This window comes from Rhinopithecus roxellana, chromosome 17 (genome assembly GCF_007565055.1).
Source record: "Rhinopithecus roxellana isolate Shanxi Qingling chromosome 17, ASM756505v1, whole genome shotgun sequence".
Taxonomy (NCBI): Eukaryota; Metazoa; Chordata; class Mammalia; order Primates; family Cercopithecidae; genus Rhinopithecus; species Rhinopithecus roxellana.
The window spans coordinates 56,562,752-56,580,284 of NC_044565.1; the positions used below are offsets into that span (position 1 = coordinate 56,562,752).

General features: G+C 41.0%; 1 protein-coding gene and 1 pseudogene across 4 annotated transcripts in view; one reads left to right on the plus strand and one right to left on the minus strand.

Moving 5' to 3' along the window:
- The window catches only part of SH3YL1 (SH3 and SYLF domain containing 1), a 47,719-nt gene that overhangs the window by 18,741 nt on the left and 11,445 nt on the right, over window positions 1-17,533 (plus strand). For 2 of the 4 annotated variants that reach the window (XM_010386088.2, XM_030921255.1), the window contains exons 5-8: window positions 11,679-11,791; window positions 12,720-12,848; window positions 14,743-14,911; window positions 16,262-16,340. In XM_010386088.2, coding sequence (XP_010384390.1) covers window positions 11,679-11,791; window positions 12,720-12,848; window positions 14,743-14,911; window positions 16,262-16,340 — 490 coding nt within the window. The remainder of the gene's footprint in view (window positions 1-11,678; window positions 11,792-12,719; window positions 12,849-14,742; window positions 14,912-16,261; window positions 16,341-17,533) is intronic. The other 2 variants (XM_010386089.2, XM_030921256.1) reach the window with 1 other exon arrangement.
- On the minus strand, window positions 7,147-7,568 carry LOC104680235 (annotated as a pseudogene).

Genomic DNA, 17,533 nt, shown 5'->3' on the forward strand with positions numbered 1-17,533 from the left:
TTTTTTGGAGACAGAGTTTTACTCTTGTTGCCCAGGCTGGAGTGCAATGGCGTGAACTCAGCTCACTGCAATCTCCACCTCCCGATGTCAAGCAATTCTCCTGCCTCAGCCTCCCGAGTAGCTGGGGTTACAGGCATGTGCCACCACACCCAGCTAATTTTGTAGTTTTAGTAGAGATGGGGTTTTACCATGTTGCTCAGGCTGGTCTCAAACTCCCGACTTCAGGTGATCTGCCCACCTTGGCCTCCCAAAGTGCTGGGATTACAAGCATAAGCCACCGTGCCCGGCCTTAGACTGATACACAGTATTATTTTTAAAAGACAATATGAGATAGGGGTGAGCTATGAGAGAGAAGACTGGGTCAGACCATTCTGGCTCCAGTTCTGACCTGGGTGTTTCCACTCTGTGACGTTAGGAAGTAGCTTTTCTTCTCCACACCTTGGCTTCATCTGCAAAACACAGTTAAAAATAGCCTTATATAAGTCTCTGGGCCTATATTGGTGATTAAATATGGATTTCTACAGTAAAAGCACTTGAAATGACACAAAATATAATTCTATTGTTAATATCTTCTTCATCTTTGCAGCTTATTTAGGCTTGCCATTTACCGAAACTTTTTATTGCAAAGCCTGTCTTTATGACAGTATGGAAATTAACTATGGAATTTCATTTAAATAACATAACTATTAACTTTTAAATGTCAATTTCAAACAGAGATAAGAAGCATCTCCTGGGGATTGGAGACATGAGCTTTAAACTTCTTAACTATGACCTGACTTTGCTTCTCAGAGCCCCATAGATAAGTCTCTGTGTGTAACCGTGAGTGTGAGTGATGTCACAACAGTCGGCTGGTTTTCGATGTTAACAGAAAGCACTGTTTGCTCTCCATGAAGCACTCTCAGATTCTGTCTAAGCCTCCATCCTAACAGAGCACTCCTGCCTGCTGTCTGAATGAGGGAGGGAGTCAGAACAGGAGCATGGGGCATCTAGAGCGGCTCCCTCAGGCTGTTCTCATCACAGCAGGTCTGGTGCCACCGAGACCACGGGGGCTGGAGGGTGGACACGTCTTACCTGAAGGGACCGACCTCTGAGGGCACTTCTGACTCAGGTGACCGGCTGAGTGAGCAACCCCTTCGGGCCTGGCTTCTCCTGGAACTTGCTCCTACCATGCATGTCCTAGTAGCCACAAATAGTAAGGACCAGCCCTGAAGTGGACTGTGAGTACCAGGAGGGCAGAGACTTTCTCAAACTTCACAGCTACGTCCACAGAGACCGAGGAGACACCCATGAATACTTCCTTTCTGTAAAACGGGACAATGACAGGGCCTGTAACCACACAGGGTTTTCCTTTCAAGCACATAGAGGGCATGCACGTACTCGGTTCGTACTATCCAGTATTTGTTGAATAACTATCTGCCATTCTATTTTCATTTATGTATTTATTTATTTATTTATTTTTGAGGTGGAGTCTTGCTCTGTTGCCCAAGCTGCAGTGCAATGGAGCAATCTCGGCTCACTGCAAGCTCCGCCTCCCGGGTTCACACCATTCTCATGCCTCAAGCCTCATAAGTAGGTGGGACTACAGGTGCCTGCCACCATGCTTGGCTAAGTTTTTGTATTTTTGGTAGAGATGGGGTTTCACCGTGTTAGCCAGGATAGTCTCGATCTCCTGACCTCGTGATCCGCCCCCCTCGGCCTCCTAAAGTTCTGGAATTACAGGCGTGAGCTACCGCGCCCGGCCATTTTTTAACAAAACTTGTACGCACGCTCGTACGGAATCATTTTCATAGCCATGGAAGGTGGTCGCCATTGCTCTCATTTTATTCGTAAAATAACCAAGCCATGGGAATTCTCCAGTAGGAGGTAGCCAGAGAGTGGCAGATTGGGAAGCATCTGGTCCCACATCTAGGCAGCATGTTATACAAAAGACAGAGTTTCCTGTTGTCTGTCTTGTCTGCACATCCCTCAATGGGGAAAAAAGGAAGGTTCAGGAAAGTTACTTGATCTTGGTTTCACAGGTGTTTGGGTGGTAAAGTAAAGGCCACCTCACTGTCACATTCATCTGCATAACAAGCCATCGTTTTCAGGGCACTATACAAGGTAGGCGAAGTCCACATTATTTTCAATATACAGAGACAGTAGGTCTTACCTAAGATCACACAGCTAGTGCGTGGTTGTCAGATTGGGTTCACCAGAAGCGGAGCCTGATACCAGTTCAAGTACATGTGATATACCGAGCCAATGTTCTTCGGGGAAAGAAACTGAAGGTATAAGGGAAGCAGAGTAAAGAAGGGGAAAGGTCCAAGCAAGGCTGTTGCTTAAAGTTCAGTTAAACTCGTCTTTGTCCGTGTTGAAAGGCAGTTCGAGTTACCGACTCAAGATCTGTTTTATTTTAATAGACACATTTACAGCTACATATTCCCTCTAGGCATTGCCCTGGCTGCCTTCCATAAGTGTGGGTATGTTGTGTCTTTGTTTTCCTTAATCTCAAAATATTATCTAATTTCTCATGTGATTTCTTCTTTGATCCATTTGTTATTTAGGAGTGTGTTGCTTAATGTCCACATATTTATAAATTCCCAAATTTGTTTTGTCCTTGATTTCAAATTTCATTCCATTGGGGTCAAAGAAAATACTTTGTATAATTTCAGTCTTTTTAAATGGGTTAAGGCTTCTTTTATGGCCTCACATATAGACACTTGTCCTGTGCAATGTTCCATGTGTGCTGGAGAAGAATGTGTGTTCCGCGTTATTAGGTAAAGTGTTCTCCAGGAGTCCATTGGGTCTAGTTGGTTTACACCATTGTTCAGTTGTTCCATATCCTTGATAATCTTATGACTAACTGTTCTCTTCATTATTAAAAATGGGTTATTTACATATCGAGCTATTTTTGTTAAATTGTCTATGTCTTCCTTCTAGATTGTCAGTTTTTGATTCACGTATTTGGGGCTCTGATATTATGTGCTTATATAAATATATGTATATTACTATGTTTACAATTCTTATATCTTTTTAATTGATTGACCATTTTATCATTATAATATGTCCCTGTTTATTCCTAATTACATTTTTTGTTGTTTTGAGGTCCATTTCATCTAATATAAATATTGCCACTCCCGCTTTCTTATGGTCGCCGTCTGCATGATGCATCTTTTTCCATCCTTTTGCTGTCAATCTAATGGTAACTTTGAATCTAAAGCGTGTCTCCTATGGAGCATATAATCGGATGTTGTTGTTGTTGTTATTGTTGTTATATCCATGCCAGTAATCTCTGCCTTTTTATTTGATTGTTTGATTAATTTACATTTAATAGATTATTGATATCATTAGATTTGTATCAGCCATTTTACTTTTTTCTATATCCCATGCCTTTTTTGTCCCTCTGTTTCTACTTTACTGTTTTCAATTAAGTGAATGTTTTGTACTATAGCATTTTGATTCCGTTTATGATTTTTTAACTGTGTTTTTGAGTCATTTTCTTAATGGTTGTTCCAGAGCTTACAATATGTCTTAAATATTTCTAATTCATGGGAACTTGTTTTAATAAGATACAAAAACATTGCTCTCATATTGCTCTCATATGGTTCTGGTCTTTTTTCTCCTTTTTTGTGCTACAACTGTTATCTGTGTTAAATCTACATACAATACACACTCAGCAATTCATGATTACAGTTAATAATTTATATAATTTTATGTTTTTAGAAAACTCAGAGAATAATTGAGAGCAAGTATTTACTCATTGAACTTGCCATTTTAACCTTTTTTATTTACCATGTTTGGTTTGGTTCTATTCCATTGTATCTGTTCAGTCGAGTTACCGTCTGGCGTCATTTCCAAGACAACTTTGCTCCCACCTGACTCTTCTGTATGGCTATTGTCAAGTGTATAATATTTCTATATGTTACAGACTTAACATGTAGAAAAAATTTATTTATTTATTTATTTATTTATTTATTTATTTATTTATTTATTTTTTTGAGACGGAGTCTCGCTCTGTCACCCAGGCTGGAGTGCAGTGGCCAGATCTCAGCTCACTGCAAGCTCCGCCTCCCGGGTTCATGCCATTCTCCTGCCTCAGCCTCCCGAGTAGCTGGGACTACAGGCGCCGCCACCTCGCCCGGCTAGTTTTTTTTTTTGTATTTTTAGTAGAGACGGGGTTTCACCGTGTTAGCCAGGATGGTCTCGATCTCCTGACCTCGTGATCCGCCCGTCTCGGCCTCCCAAAGTGCTGGGGATTACAAGCTTGAGCCACCGCGCCCGGCCAGAAAAAATTTATTTTTAAACCGATGAGAAGAACTATGCATCTATACTATTATTTATAGATAATTATCTTTACTGGTGATTTTTTTTTTTTTTTTTTTGAGACGGAGTCTGGCTCTGTCGCCCAGGCTGGAGTGCAGTGGCCAGATCTCAGCTCACTGCAAGCTCCGCCTCCCGGGTTCCCGCCATTCTCCTGCCTCAGCCTCCTGAGTAGCTGGGACTACAGGCACCCGCCACTGTGCCCGGCTAATTTTTTTGTATTTTTAGTAGAGATGAGGTTTCGCCGTGTTAGCCAGGATAGTCTTGATCTCCTGACCTCGTGATCTGCCCGTCTCGGCCTCCCAAAGTGCTGGGATTACAGGCTTGAGCCACCGCGCCCGGCCTAACTGGGGTTCCTTTTATGTGATGAGTCATTTTTCTCTTGCCCCTTTCAAGATTTTTCTCTTGAGTTTTAAGATTTTTTACAATTATCTATCTGGAGTGTATCTTGTTACATTTATTCTACTCAGAATTTGTTGAGCTTCTTGAGTGTAGATTCATGTTTTTCATCAGATTGAGAATTTTCAGCCATTATTTCTTTGAAAAAAATTTCTGCTTCTTTCTCTTTTTCCTTGCCTTCTAGTACTTATATCACATATGTTGGTGCACCTAATGGTGTCCGAAGTTTCTTGTGTTTTTGTTAATTTTCCTTCACTCTCTTTCTCTTAGTTTTTAAGACTTTCTATTGACCTATCTTCAAATTTACCAGTTCTTTATTTTGCATGCTCAGATCTACCATTGAACTCCTATAGTAAATTAAATTGTTCTTGTTGCTTAATACACTTTTTATCTCCAGAATTTCCCTTTGGTTCTTTTATATAATTTTATGTTTTTATCAATATTCTCTATTTGATAAGATATTCTCATGGTACGTTTTTCTACTTCTTAACCATAGTTTTCTTTAATTCTTTGAACATATTTATGACAGCTGTTTTAAAGTCTTTGTCTGCTAAATCTGATAGCTGGACCATCTGAAAGGCAGTCATTCTCGCCTGCTTCTGTTTTTAATTTGTTTTCTATGTATGGGTCACACGCTCTCGCTTCTTTGTTTGTCTTCTTATTTTTGGTTGAAAATCAGAAATTTTAGATATTATATTGTATCAACTCTGGATGCTCAACCTCTCCCCCAGGAGCCTCTTATTGTTTGTTTAGAGATTTGGCTGGACTGTTTGAATGAATTCTGTACCCCGCTACTGTGAAGCCTCCAATGTTGTCTACGGGCATGCATACAGTTTTCCTGAGATGACAGATGTTCTGACTATCCCTGTCCCGGACCTGTCTGTTAAGCTGTTTGTCTCCCTTGGTATGACACACTGTTGTTAGCCTCCACTAACTGCCTGCTGATTGCTCCATTGTTTCCAACAATGCCCTGGGGACATAAATTGCTCCACAGTTTGATCCAGTTAAAAGTGTGCTCCTGTGCACAGGTGGTCTTTGAAGCTCATTTCTGTTTCAGGAGGGCTCTTCTTAGCTATCTCTGTCCCTGGTTTTCCCTGATAATTTTCTAGACCACCCGTGGTTTAGCTTGTTGCTGTCATGGAACTGAATACCTCATCTTACCTGTTTATCACCAAAATCATCACCCTTGAACTTCCCCACTCTCTGTTCCAAAAAATTTCACTTCCCTTGGGGAGAGCTTTGGAGCTGCCTGCCCTTGCAGCCTGTCTCTGTCTCTGCCCAGGATCTCTGTGCTGTTGCTCCAGAGCTGGAGGCTGGGGCAGGGGCTCACCTCTCCTGGAGTGACATCCCTGCAGCCTTGGGCGGGGGAGTAGTGTGGCTTGCCTCTGTCAGTGTGGAGCTTTTGCCTCACAGGTGAACTGGGGCCAGAGTGGGTTGGGCCCTGGTGCTCCTGAACTGTTGTGCTGGGCTGGAGCCTCCACTTACACATGGGTTCTGGGTGGAGGAAGGAAGCTCCAGACCTCTCAGCTGCTCTTGCCTGGAATGGAGCTTCTGTACATGGAGCTGTGGGAAGAGAAATGCTGGCAGCAAGCCTCTCCTGTGGAGATACTGCAGCCCTGACCAGGGGCTGGGGGAAGGAAGTCTGTGTTCTTGCAAACCCCCTTCCCCAAGAGGAGCTTCCATCAGGCTGACCTGCAGCAGGGCACAGGTTGTAGCTCAAATGTCACCAACTCTCTCTGTCCTTACCAATATTTAATAGTGTTTATTGAATCATTGTGTCTTCATTTTCTTCACTTGCCATTTGCCCTTAGGACAATTTCCAAAAGTGTTAATTTTTAAAATAATTTACCAGTTGTGGTTATTTCGCTCTCGAGAGGGTCTGTGGCCTCTTTATGCCACCATTGGTGTGGCATTCTGATTTGTAGATACATTCTACGGTGGAATGGAGATTCAACTGTAATTGTTAAGTTTTAGCTCTTCTTTTATTAGTTACAAAACATTGAACAAAGTACTTAATCTTCCTGAATCAAATCTGTAAAATAAAAAATTGTAAAGTTGAATAAAATGGTCTTTAAGTACCCCCTTTCCCTTCGGATACTTGTGACTGGCAGCAAAGCTTGCTGGTTCTGGGCTAAAGTTGTGGCACATTGTTTTGTGCCTGGGTCAGTCTCAGTTTTCCTTCGGACACCTCCCACACCTTCTACCTGTCCAATGCTGCAAAACCCTAACATTTGCTCCAGGTTCTTCATCTGACCTTCCAAACACAGAAAGGGATTTGAGTACCACCTTCTTAATTATTTGTGCTATTACCCTAGAATATCTGGGGAGATGCTAACCTATTCGTTGCAGTGGATGCCTTAGGACATTAGAGCTTAATTCTCTTAGAGAATCCTGGTGGAAAAAGATTGCAATCTTAATTGTGTGTGTGTTTTTTTTTCATTAGTTATCCTTAGTTTATTATAAAAGAGAAATATGGAAATTATTTACATGATGAAAGATTTCAGAACTTCAGTGGAGTGGGCAGCTTCATGTTGATGCCATTTCAATAGTGACTTATTTCAGTCTACGTACTTTCCAAGAATGTCACCATCTCTAAATAGGAAAGAATCCTTGTCATCTAGAACTACTTTGGTGCCTCCATATTCTGGCAGAAGAACTTTATCTCCAACTTTTACGCCAACCGGTTGAATCTCTCCACCCTTTCCTTTAGAACTGGATCCAACAGCGACTACTGTTGCTTGCAGTACTTTTCCTTGAGATTTTTCTGGAAGCATAATGCCTCCTTTGGTTCCAGTTTCAGCAGCACTCCTTTCAACCAATACTACTCGGTCAAAGAGTGGAAGAAATTTTCTAAATGCTTGTCCTGCCATGACTCCCTCCGCCTCAGACTCCTCTGCTCTAGTGTCATCCTTAAGGTCAGATTGTGTGTTCTTAAGGTCAGTTCTCTTAACTAACAAGATCTAGTTATGCAAAGGATGCTGCTTTGCAGCCCCTGCTGCCTGAGGCTGCTTGTGGATAGCTTACTGCATTGTGCCCTGGTTTCATTGGAGAGTGAATGTCAGACTCATTCTTCCAGGGGCGTAAGTGTAAGTGACCCTAAGCTTAGCCAGAAGGCCGGCATGGGTTAATTTATGTTTGACAATCTCAACCTTTAGACTCCCAGATTCTATAGGGCGGAGAGTTTCCTGTTCTTGGAACATCAGAGGTACTGAATAATGGTCTAAAGTAGTGACTGAATACCTGTATCTGGATTAGGGATTACTTTGGGGGAGGGGGAAGTTTTTGTGGTAAAGAGAGAGATAGGTCAAGAGAGTTGAGATTGTGAGAAGGGAAGATGTGAAAGTCGGTAGTCTGAGGAAAGATAATGCTACATTTCGTTTAAACACCACTAACGGATTCTTTTTGGATAACAGTTGTAGCAAAGCCCAAAGCTCAGAAAGTCCTGCTGCTGCCTTGGCTTTGGACCTGTACAGTCCTTTGCTGTGTTTCCAGTGCCAGAGCTCACACTGGGCCATCAAGCCAGAGCAGTCTGGCTCTTACTCAAGATTGGAATTTGAAAAAACAAAAATGACTCTGCTTTTTCCAGGGAGAATTTAGATGGGCCCTTTCACTTTACTGAAGAGGAAGGTATCTGGGTTACAGTTGAGGATAAATTATTGTTAGAGACCAGAGTCCAGTTTTTAAGCCCCCTAAGAATGGGATGTAAGGAAAAGATCTGTTGTTCCGAGGCATGGAGGGTGTTGCCGGAAGGGCCCTCCACTTAAGCTTGGTTTGCATATTGAGACTGGTCATGCCACACACAAGGAGGGAGGAAAACGTTTATTCCCCTTGTAGTGAGGCTTTTAGGGAGAGTGGGGTAGGGAGAGTGGGGCAGGCTCCAAGCCCAGCCCAAGAGTGGCGTGAGAGAACTGCAGGCCGGAGGAGGGAGCCCAGCTTTCTTAGCAGGTTGTCCAGATGTGGGGCTTGAAGGCTGACGGCAGTCAATCATCCAAAAGGCGGTGAGGCTCTGACAGGACGACAGCCCAGGACTCAGCTGTGTGAGTGTGAAGCAGGCTGACCACACGACAGGGAGATGGGGTGGCACCTTCCAAGGAGCTGCTTTCGGGACATTCAGTTGCAGAAAAGAGGGACGTTCTGTCCCGCAGCTTCCCCTCCATGGCAGTTGTGGTTTTTCACGTTCTTATATTTAAGAATTTATTTAATTGAAACACTTGCATCTGAGTTATTGTTTTATTTTTTAATTTTATTTTTTGATTTATAGTGGAGTACGTATTTTCCTGGCACTTGTAATAATTTAATACATGCATACAATTTGTAAAGGTCAAATCAGTATGATTGGGATATCTGTCACCTTAAATATTTGTCATTTCTTTAGGCTGGAAGCATTCAAATTATTCTCTTCTAGCTACTTTGAAATAGTCAATAGATTGTTGTGAACCATAGTCACCCTACTGATCTCATAAATAAAACACAAGTCTTATTTCTTTGATCAGACTGTGATATAGTTGAGTTTTAATGCAAACTTCTAAAGAAGTCTATCAAATACTTACAGGGTTTTCTGAGAGTGCTGTCCAAACGTATTGTTCAGCTGATCCCGATTCCTGCAGGAAATTTGTCTTGCTCCTTCTTCTAGCTAATTGGTGGTGTCACCAAAAAACACAATGTTATCTTATTCTTATTTCAAAAGAACTAAAGAGAGATCAGACCAAAAAAAAATCAAAAAAATTTTTTTCCTTCAGCTGCCTCTCATAGCTTGGCCTTACTTAACTGTACCATGATGCACCAAGCCAAAGCAGAACATAAGAACCAGTGTAGCTACAAGGTCATGGGTAGAAATGTGTATTTTCTGAGTGTGTATGTGGCAAGTATTCTGCAAGGCAAATTTGTTATCTAACAATACATATAAGATGCAGGTTATACAATCATTGGCGAAAATGCTTAACTTTGCATAAGAAAAGCTAAATAATTATCTGTCATTCAGCACCATAATCCTCAGAAATTGTCTATATGTAAAATAAAATGAGCAGTTGGCAAGCGTCAAGCTGAAGCATCCTGTGTGGGTCAGCTGTCTGATAGACTTAGTTTGTCCTACAGATCTTAAGTGTATTTTATTTCATAAAATGATTCAAGTTGAACATTATTAAGAACATGCTTGTATCAGGAACTCTCTTAGGGCCTTTCAAGTATAATCTCATTTGGCTATAACAGGATTTTTCTGTCACTCATATGAAAACGTTGACTTGAGAGCACTGATTTGATTAAAAATGTGAATAACTGTAATGAAGGCATATTTTAAACACAAGTCTGCTTGACCTTTGCATGTTGTATTGAACTGATTTCAATTCATCCCTAAACAGCCTTGAATGTGTGCCGCTATTATTACACCCATTTTCCAGAGCTCAATGATTTACCCAAGGTCGCACAGCATGCAAAAGGGAGTCGTGGAGTTCCCACCTAGCTAGTTTTACTTTTGAACCCAAATACTGAGCCCCGTGCCAGCACTCTGTCAACTTCCAGGTGCACCTGACACCTCTATCTGATTCTGACGATCGTTCCATGAGGTATGGGTCCTGGTAAAGCAAATATTAAACACAGAGCGGTCAGAGACACAGAGGCTGGTTAGAAGACCACAAGGTCCACAGCTCTCGAGAAACAGAGCTGGGATGGACATTGGTTCTCCACACGCAGGAATGCCCTGGCCCATCCTGCCTCCCCTGACCCATGCTGCCTCCCCTGACCCATGCTGCCTCCCCTGACCCGTACTGCCTCCCCTGACCCGTGCTGCCTCCCCTCGCCCGTGCTGCCTCCCCTCACCCGTGCTGCCTCCCCTCGCCCGTGCTGCTTCCCCTGGCCCGTGCTTCCTCCCCTGACCCGTGCTCCCTCCCCTGGCCCATGCTTCCTCCCCTGACCCGTGCTGCCTCTCATTTGATGGGTCATGTTATTTTTCAGGTCTAACTTTGGGCTTCCACACTGCAGTGATGAATTTGAGAAACAAATGATTTCGCTATGTTGACTTGCCTTGAGCATTCAGTTGAATCTCATTGTAGTTTCTGCGTTTATTTAGAGAAAAATTAAGTCCGCTGGGCTCAGTGGCTCACGCCTATAATCTAGCACTTTGGGAGGCTGAGGCAGGTGGATCACCTGAGGTCAGGAGTTTGAGACCAGCCTGACCAACATGGTGAAACCCCATCTCTACTAAAAATACAAAACATTAGCCGGGTGTGGTGGTGGACACCTGTAATACCAGCTACTCGGGAGGCTGAGACAGGAGAATCACTTGAACCCTGGAGGTGAAGGTTGCAGTGAGCTCAGATCATGCCACTGCACTCTAGCCTAGGCAACAAGAATGAAACTCTTTCTCAAAAAAAAAAGAAAAATTAAGTCATGGAAATAGGCATTCCTAGTGGAAACTACTTTGCTTTCTGATATGTTGAGCTTCTGTGACCTGTAGTGAAGTGGCCCAGGTTCAGCTTCCTAGTAAGGAGCACACCACTGGCCAGGAGGGAAGTGTAGAAAGTCTCTCAGGACCTTCAGTCCCAGCATCCCTGGTGCTGTGCTGTTTGGGCTTGGCTTGTACGAAGTGTTTAGTCTGATGAGATCAGAGAGCCTGTCGGATCCCTTCCTCCAACCTTTGTTTGACTTGTTAGCACTGACAGTTTACCTAACCCCACTAAACCCTAGGATCACCACCTACACGACCAGGTTGTGTGGAAGATTAAAGGACAAGATGCGGGCAAACCTCATAGTATCCACATGGTGCACAGTAAATGTTCACTGGGGTTTGCTGTAATTACCTGTGGCAATATTGGCTTCATCATTCATCAGCTCAAAATAAAAATACGGCTCTTATCTCACATTCTTTCCTGTCTCTATTGATGTTTTGCAGTAATGCATACGGTGTCGTTGAGTTTTAGTGAAGATGAATTTTAAATGATATTTACTCTTAACTATTTTTAAGTCAGTGGGTTTCTACACTTTAGGTGTCAGACTTGGTGATAATTCTGAATTATGACCGTGCTGTGGAAGCTTTTGCGAAAGGCGGAAATCTAACGCTTGGAGGGAACTTGACCGTGGCGGTCGGGCCCTTGGGAAGGTGAGTTCCTTACGTAGATGTTAGACAGTAAAGGCTTAACAACTGCATGTTTTATTTTGCTTTAATAGGAAACTTGAATTAAAATGAACAGATTTATACATCTCCAGATTTATACATGCCCAGAAGATTCGAGGTCTTCACAAATAGGAAATTCGCAAATCACAGCCAGTGAGATAAGCTAGAAAATCTGAAACCAGAACACACAAGAAATAATGAAATGTTTTAGAACCATAGGCCATTGTATCTGTCAGGCTTGAACATAAAATCCACCTTCAGCTTTGAGAGAGCCAAAGGCAAGTCAGATTTTATGATAAAGTTCAGCTTCCATTAGGAAAGAAAGAGCTTTTTTCAAAGTAAATCATAAAAATTGGATATGGATGTGTTTTTTTGAGCCGTGTTTACAGTACTTAAAGTGTATTTTTCTTCTTTATTAATGAAATGCTAGTCTTGGATTAATTGTGCAATGTAGAAATATCTTTTACCCACACTATAGAAATTACACAGTAAAATCATCTAAAAATGTTTCTTGGTTCCATGAAAATACTCAATGTAAAAATAATCCAAATTATTTAGCACTCTTGAGATGTATTTCCCAGTTTTAAGAGAGGACGATCCAGTTGGAAAATATCAGACTTACAAATTTTAAAAATATATTTACACATTCTGCACTGTATTTTTTGCAACACAATTCTATATTATCATAACCTTCTGTAATAACTTCATGTATGTTCTTCCCCCTCGCCTGTTTTTCCTCTAGGCCACATTAAAACATCTAATTTAGGCCTACAGTAAGTAAAACATAGAAACAGCTGAAGAAGGTACAAAACAAGATAATTCATCTGAGCTAGAAGAAGAGTGCTATTTAAATCGTTATCTTCGGGCTTAGAGCTGCTCACAGCTTTGTGACGCAAAATCTTGTGCTTTGCAGGAACTTGGAAGGCAACGTGGCCCTGAGAAGCTCGGCCGCCGTCTTCACATACTGCAAGTCGAGAGGACTCTTTGCAGGCGTGTCTTTAGAAGGCAGCTGTTTGATTGAAAGGAAAGAAACTAATAGAAAGTCAGTCCAAGTTAAAGTGATTTTAATTGAAAGTGTGATGAGAAAATAATACTTAAAGAGTCGATATAATTTGCAGAGTACATTTATATACCCTTTTTACAACATGGTTTTAAGTGTGTATCTTACATTTAAAAATTAAATATATAAATAATATATGCTCATGGAAAATGCAGAAGAAACACAAAAAATAAAAGAAAAAACATTCGATCCCTTTGAAAGACTAACCCAATTCACATTTTGCTTTACTGCCTTCCAACATTTTCCTAAGCATAATTTTTTTTGTGTTGCCATATATGATGGTGATCACCATATATATTCAACTGTAAATGCTGTTTTTCCACTTCGCGTTTTAAGATAGCTGAAAACCATCATTCTCAGCAAACTGTCACAAGGACGGAAAACCAGACACCACATGCTCTCACTCATAGGGGAGAATTGAACAATGAGAACACTTGGACACAGGGCGGGGAACATCACACACCGGGGCCTGTCGGGGGTGGTGGAGCCTGGGGGAGGGACAACATTAGGAGAAATACCTAATGTAGATGACGAGTTGGTGGGTACAGCAAACCAACATGGTACTCGTGTACCTACGCAACAAACCTGCACGTTGTGTACATGTACCCCAGAACTTAAAGTATAAAAAAAAAAGGAAACGTAAGCGTAAGTTAGTAATACCCTTAGTTGGATGCAGCGACTTCAGTGATTTTCAGATGTTTGTGGAAGGCACACCAGTTACAACTCACGGGTCAGTCGGTGACGTGAGGTTTCCTGTTCTATACTCCACCTTTGTCTTTTCTCTATGTCAAACAGAGACCAATTTAAAATACAGAAATACAGTTCGATTAAGAAACAAAAGAATCTGGAGGTACCCTAAGAGGTAAAGGGAAGCTTCTACTTTAAATTGCATCTGGCTAATTTTTCCTAAAATGCAAATTAAGTGGCTCTAAATTGCCACTAAAATATGTGTGAAGGCCCAGAAAGTGATAAAGAGCTAAGACTGACAGCAGGACTTCTTCCAGAACCTGCAGAAGTTCCCCTAATTGCCAGCCTGATGAGGCTGGCACCGCTGGCATTGACCGTTAACATTCGCCACGCATGGCAGACAGACCCGCCACTCTCCGAGACAAAGCACCCAGTGTTTACCCCACCGACTCACTCAGGAATCCTACAGCACTATTTGATAAAGCTAAATATAAACCACAAGAGGTAGAAAATAGGAGGGATGGGGAAAAATAAGGTTTGCAGAACTATTCATCTTATAAAATCAAAAGTGATGTGTTAACTCCTGGTTTTATTAATTTGAGAAAAGTTGACAAAAGAATGCTTTTAGAAACTTCTGGTTTGAGGCCGTTGGCAGACCTTCCCACTAAAGTTCAACTAAACCCTGGATAAACTAAAATAAATATGTTGCTTAATGAATGGCAGGGCCTCCAAGCATGTAATGTAAATGTTTATTTAATCTTGATAAAAATAAATATTTTAAGGAAATTACAAAACCACAGTTATAGGTACCTTTTTAAAAGAAACTTAAAAAGTAAAAACCTATAAAAATGTATGTGCTTGTGTGTATATTTATATGTGTTTATATATGAATATGTGTATATGTATATATGTGCAAGTATAAGTATTTCTACGATAATGTGGATGTGCTTTTTGTGTTAACAAAGAAAGGATACATATAAGGATATTTACGGTAGTTGCCTGTAGAGGTGAACTTGGGGTACATTTAAGACTTGAACATGGGATATTGCTTAAAGTTAGTGTTTAAAAAGTAGTGTATATGAAGTGCTATATATGAATGATTATATATACACACCGTGTGTGCACTCATGCTATGTTTAGAAAAGATTTGTGTATATTGAAATGTTTTTAATTTTGTATTTCCTATTAGATTTTATTGTCAAGATATCCGAGCTTATGACATTTTATTTGGAGATACACCGCGGCCTGCTCAAGCTGAAGATCTTTATGAAATTCTTGATTCCTTTACTGAAAAGTATGAAAATGAAGGACAACGAATCAATGCAAGAAAAGCAGCAAGGGAGCAGAGGAAGTCTTCTGTACCGTTTGGTTTTATGTTTCACTCAGTATTCTCAGAAAATCTCTTTCTGTGGAACATTCTGTCCCTGAATGTTCCACATTATACACTACTTTTTAAACACTAACTTTAAGCAATATCCCATGTTCAAGTCTTAAATGTACCCCAAGTTCACCTCTACAGGCAACTACCGTAAATATCCTTATATGTATCCTTTCTTTGTTAACACAAAAAGCACATCCACATTATCGTAGAAATACTTATACTTGCACATATATACATATACACATATTCATATATAAACACATATAAATATACACACAAGCACATACATTTTTATAGGTTTTTACTTTTTAAGTTTCTTTTAAAAAGGTACCTATAACTGTGGTTTTGTAATTTCCTTAAAATATTTATTTTTATCAAGATTAAATAAAATCTTGATAAAACCTTATCAGGTTCCCAAGAACCTACTAAGCCTCCTTCGTAGTTTCACTGACTTCACATTCTTGTGAAAAATTCATGCTCCCTTGACATTTCCTCTATACAAATTTCAGGGAAAGACGTCATTTGTCTTTTGTGGTTGCGTTTCTCCAAGGATGGAACTTGGTTGTATCAATAATACAGATAATGTTTGGGAGGCCGAGGCAGGTGGGTCACTTGAGATCAGGAGTGTGAGACCAGCCTGGCCAACATGGTGAAACCCTCTCTCTATCATAAAAACAGAAACATTAGCTGGGCATGGTGGTGTGTGCCCGTAATCTCAGCTACTAGGAGGCTGAAGCAGAAGGATCACTTGAGCCCATGAGGTTGCACTGAGCCAAGATCATGCCATGCCGTTGCACTCAGCCTAGGCAACAGAGCAAGACCTTGTCTCAGTAATAACAATGACATGAATAATAGTTGCAGATCCTGGCGCCTGTGTATGTTAGGCCCTGGGGCACCAAAGAGTTCGTGTGCCTTGTTCATGGGGCTCCACAGCCCTTTCAGAGTTGGTCTGATGCCTGTTTCATGGAGTAAAAACTGAAGCCTAGAGTTTGTCTGCCACTGCCTCTGCCAGTCGCTTGCTAAGCCAATTACTACAATTACCATCCCTGCAGCTCGCAGCTCCCTAAGACCTTGCACAGGTGGTCAGAGGTGCCTGGGGGACGTTGGCTTCCAGGCATGAGAAGAGCACACCCGGTCCACATCTGAGTCTTGTCTTCCAGTTCAGTTACACAGAGTCCAGAGGCGTGCATATGAGCTTTGAGAGCGCCTCATTACTAAGCACATATAATAAAAGTTTGCTAAATAAACTCATTGGAAAAGAGTTATATGTGCCTAAGTAAAAACAAGATTTTAAAATGACGTGTATTTATGTTTTTGTTTCTCCCAGGCTAAAGAATTACCTCCAAAGCCACTGTCGAGGCCACAGCAGTCGCCTGCACCAGTCCAGCTGACCTCTGGCTCTCAAAGTGAATATTTTTGTTGCAATTCAAATACAATTGTAATTAAGTAATTATTAAATGTTATTGTTAAGAAATCAAGATACATTGTTAAACTTTAGAGTTAAATAGAAGAACTAACATATTTAAGAGAGTAAAATAAGTGCTCAGCCTCTTCTAAATACATGAGACAAATTGTCGTTGCTATAATTTATGAAAACTTCTGTTTCTATTCATAAGATACTTTCTTAAACCTACAAAGATATTGATCTTTAAAGGTTTTCTCATTTATTTTCTTTGCTGTTTCTTTCAGAAACCGTTATCCACCTGATTTGAAATGACAACAAAACAAGCGTGTTTTTTTCTTATATACTCACACATTTATAATTCTGAATATCGGTTTTGACATAATGTTCCTTGGAGCTCAGGATTTCATAAGATGGTTTTTAAACTAGATGACATTTATAAAGCACCAGGTTTTGGTCTTTATCTTTTTTTCTATCATTCATTTTGTGAATCACTCTCATGTCTCTGTTTTTCGTATATGGAGGTCACCAGTGAATAGGAGGATGTTGAAGTAGGGACTTTGAGGTGATGGTTGACTGTTATACAAGAGTCATTGTGCTGTGGCTTTGGGTGCACAAAGGTGATGTTAACATAGATCTGGCCTTTAGAGAACTTTCAGAAGAGGAGGAGAGCGATTACATGTAGAAACATAACTGCTATTAGTAGGAGAAGGCATATGCTGAGTTTTGCGGGGAGTAAATAGTAAAGCTCTGCAGCAGGCAGGAAGCTTATCCTTGGGCTGCTCCTTAATTTTCTGTATTCGTTTCCCCAGCTTTGAGCCCAAGTCCCTCATATGATTTTTGGCTGTGCCTTTGTCTGGTCTAGATGTGGCCCTCCCAGGAAGATGCTCAGGAGCCAGGCTTGTTCCTCATTTCCCACCTGCCCCTGCATTGTCCCCTGTTCTTTTGGGATTCAGGTGGTCGGCCCACTGCTGATTCATGTTCACATGATTGATTTATTGAAACTCGTGTTTGCAGTGACTAATGAGATGTGAGCACTGAATTTATTTTTATTTTAGATCTCAGTGATTATATAAAATTTGACCCATATGTATGTTTTAAAATATATAAAATGTCCTCACTGAGAATGGATACCTGCACATGCATGTATAAAATCCTCTCCCTTATAAAAATCCTCTTAGTATCAAGTCCTTATCA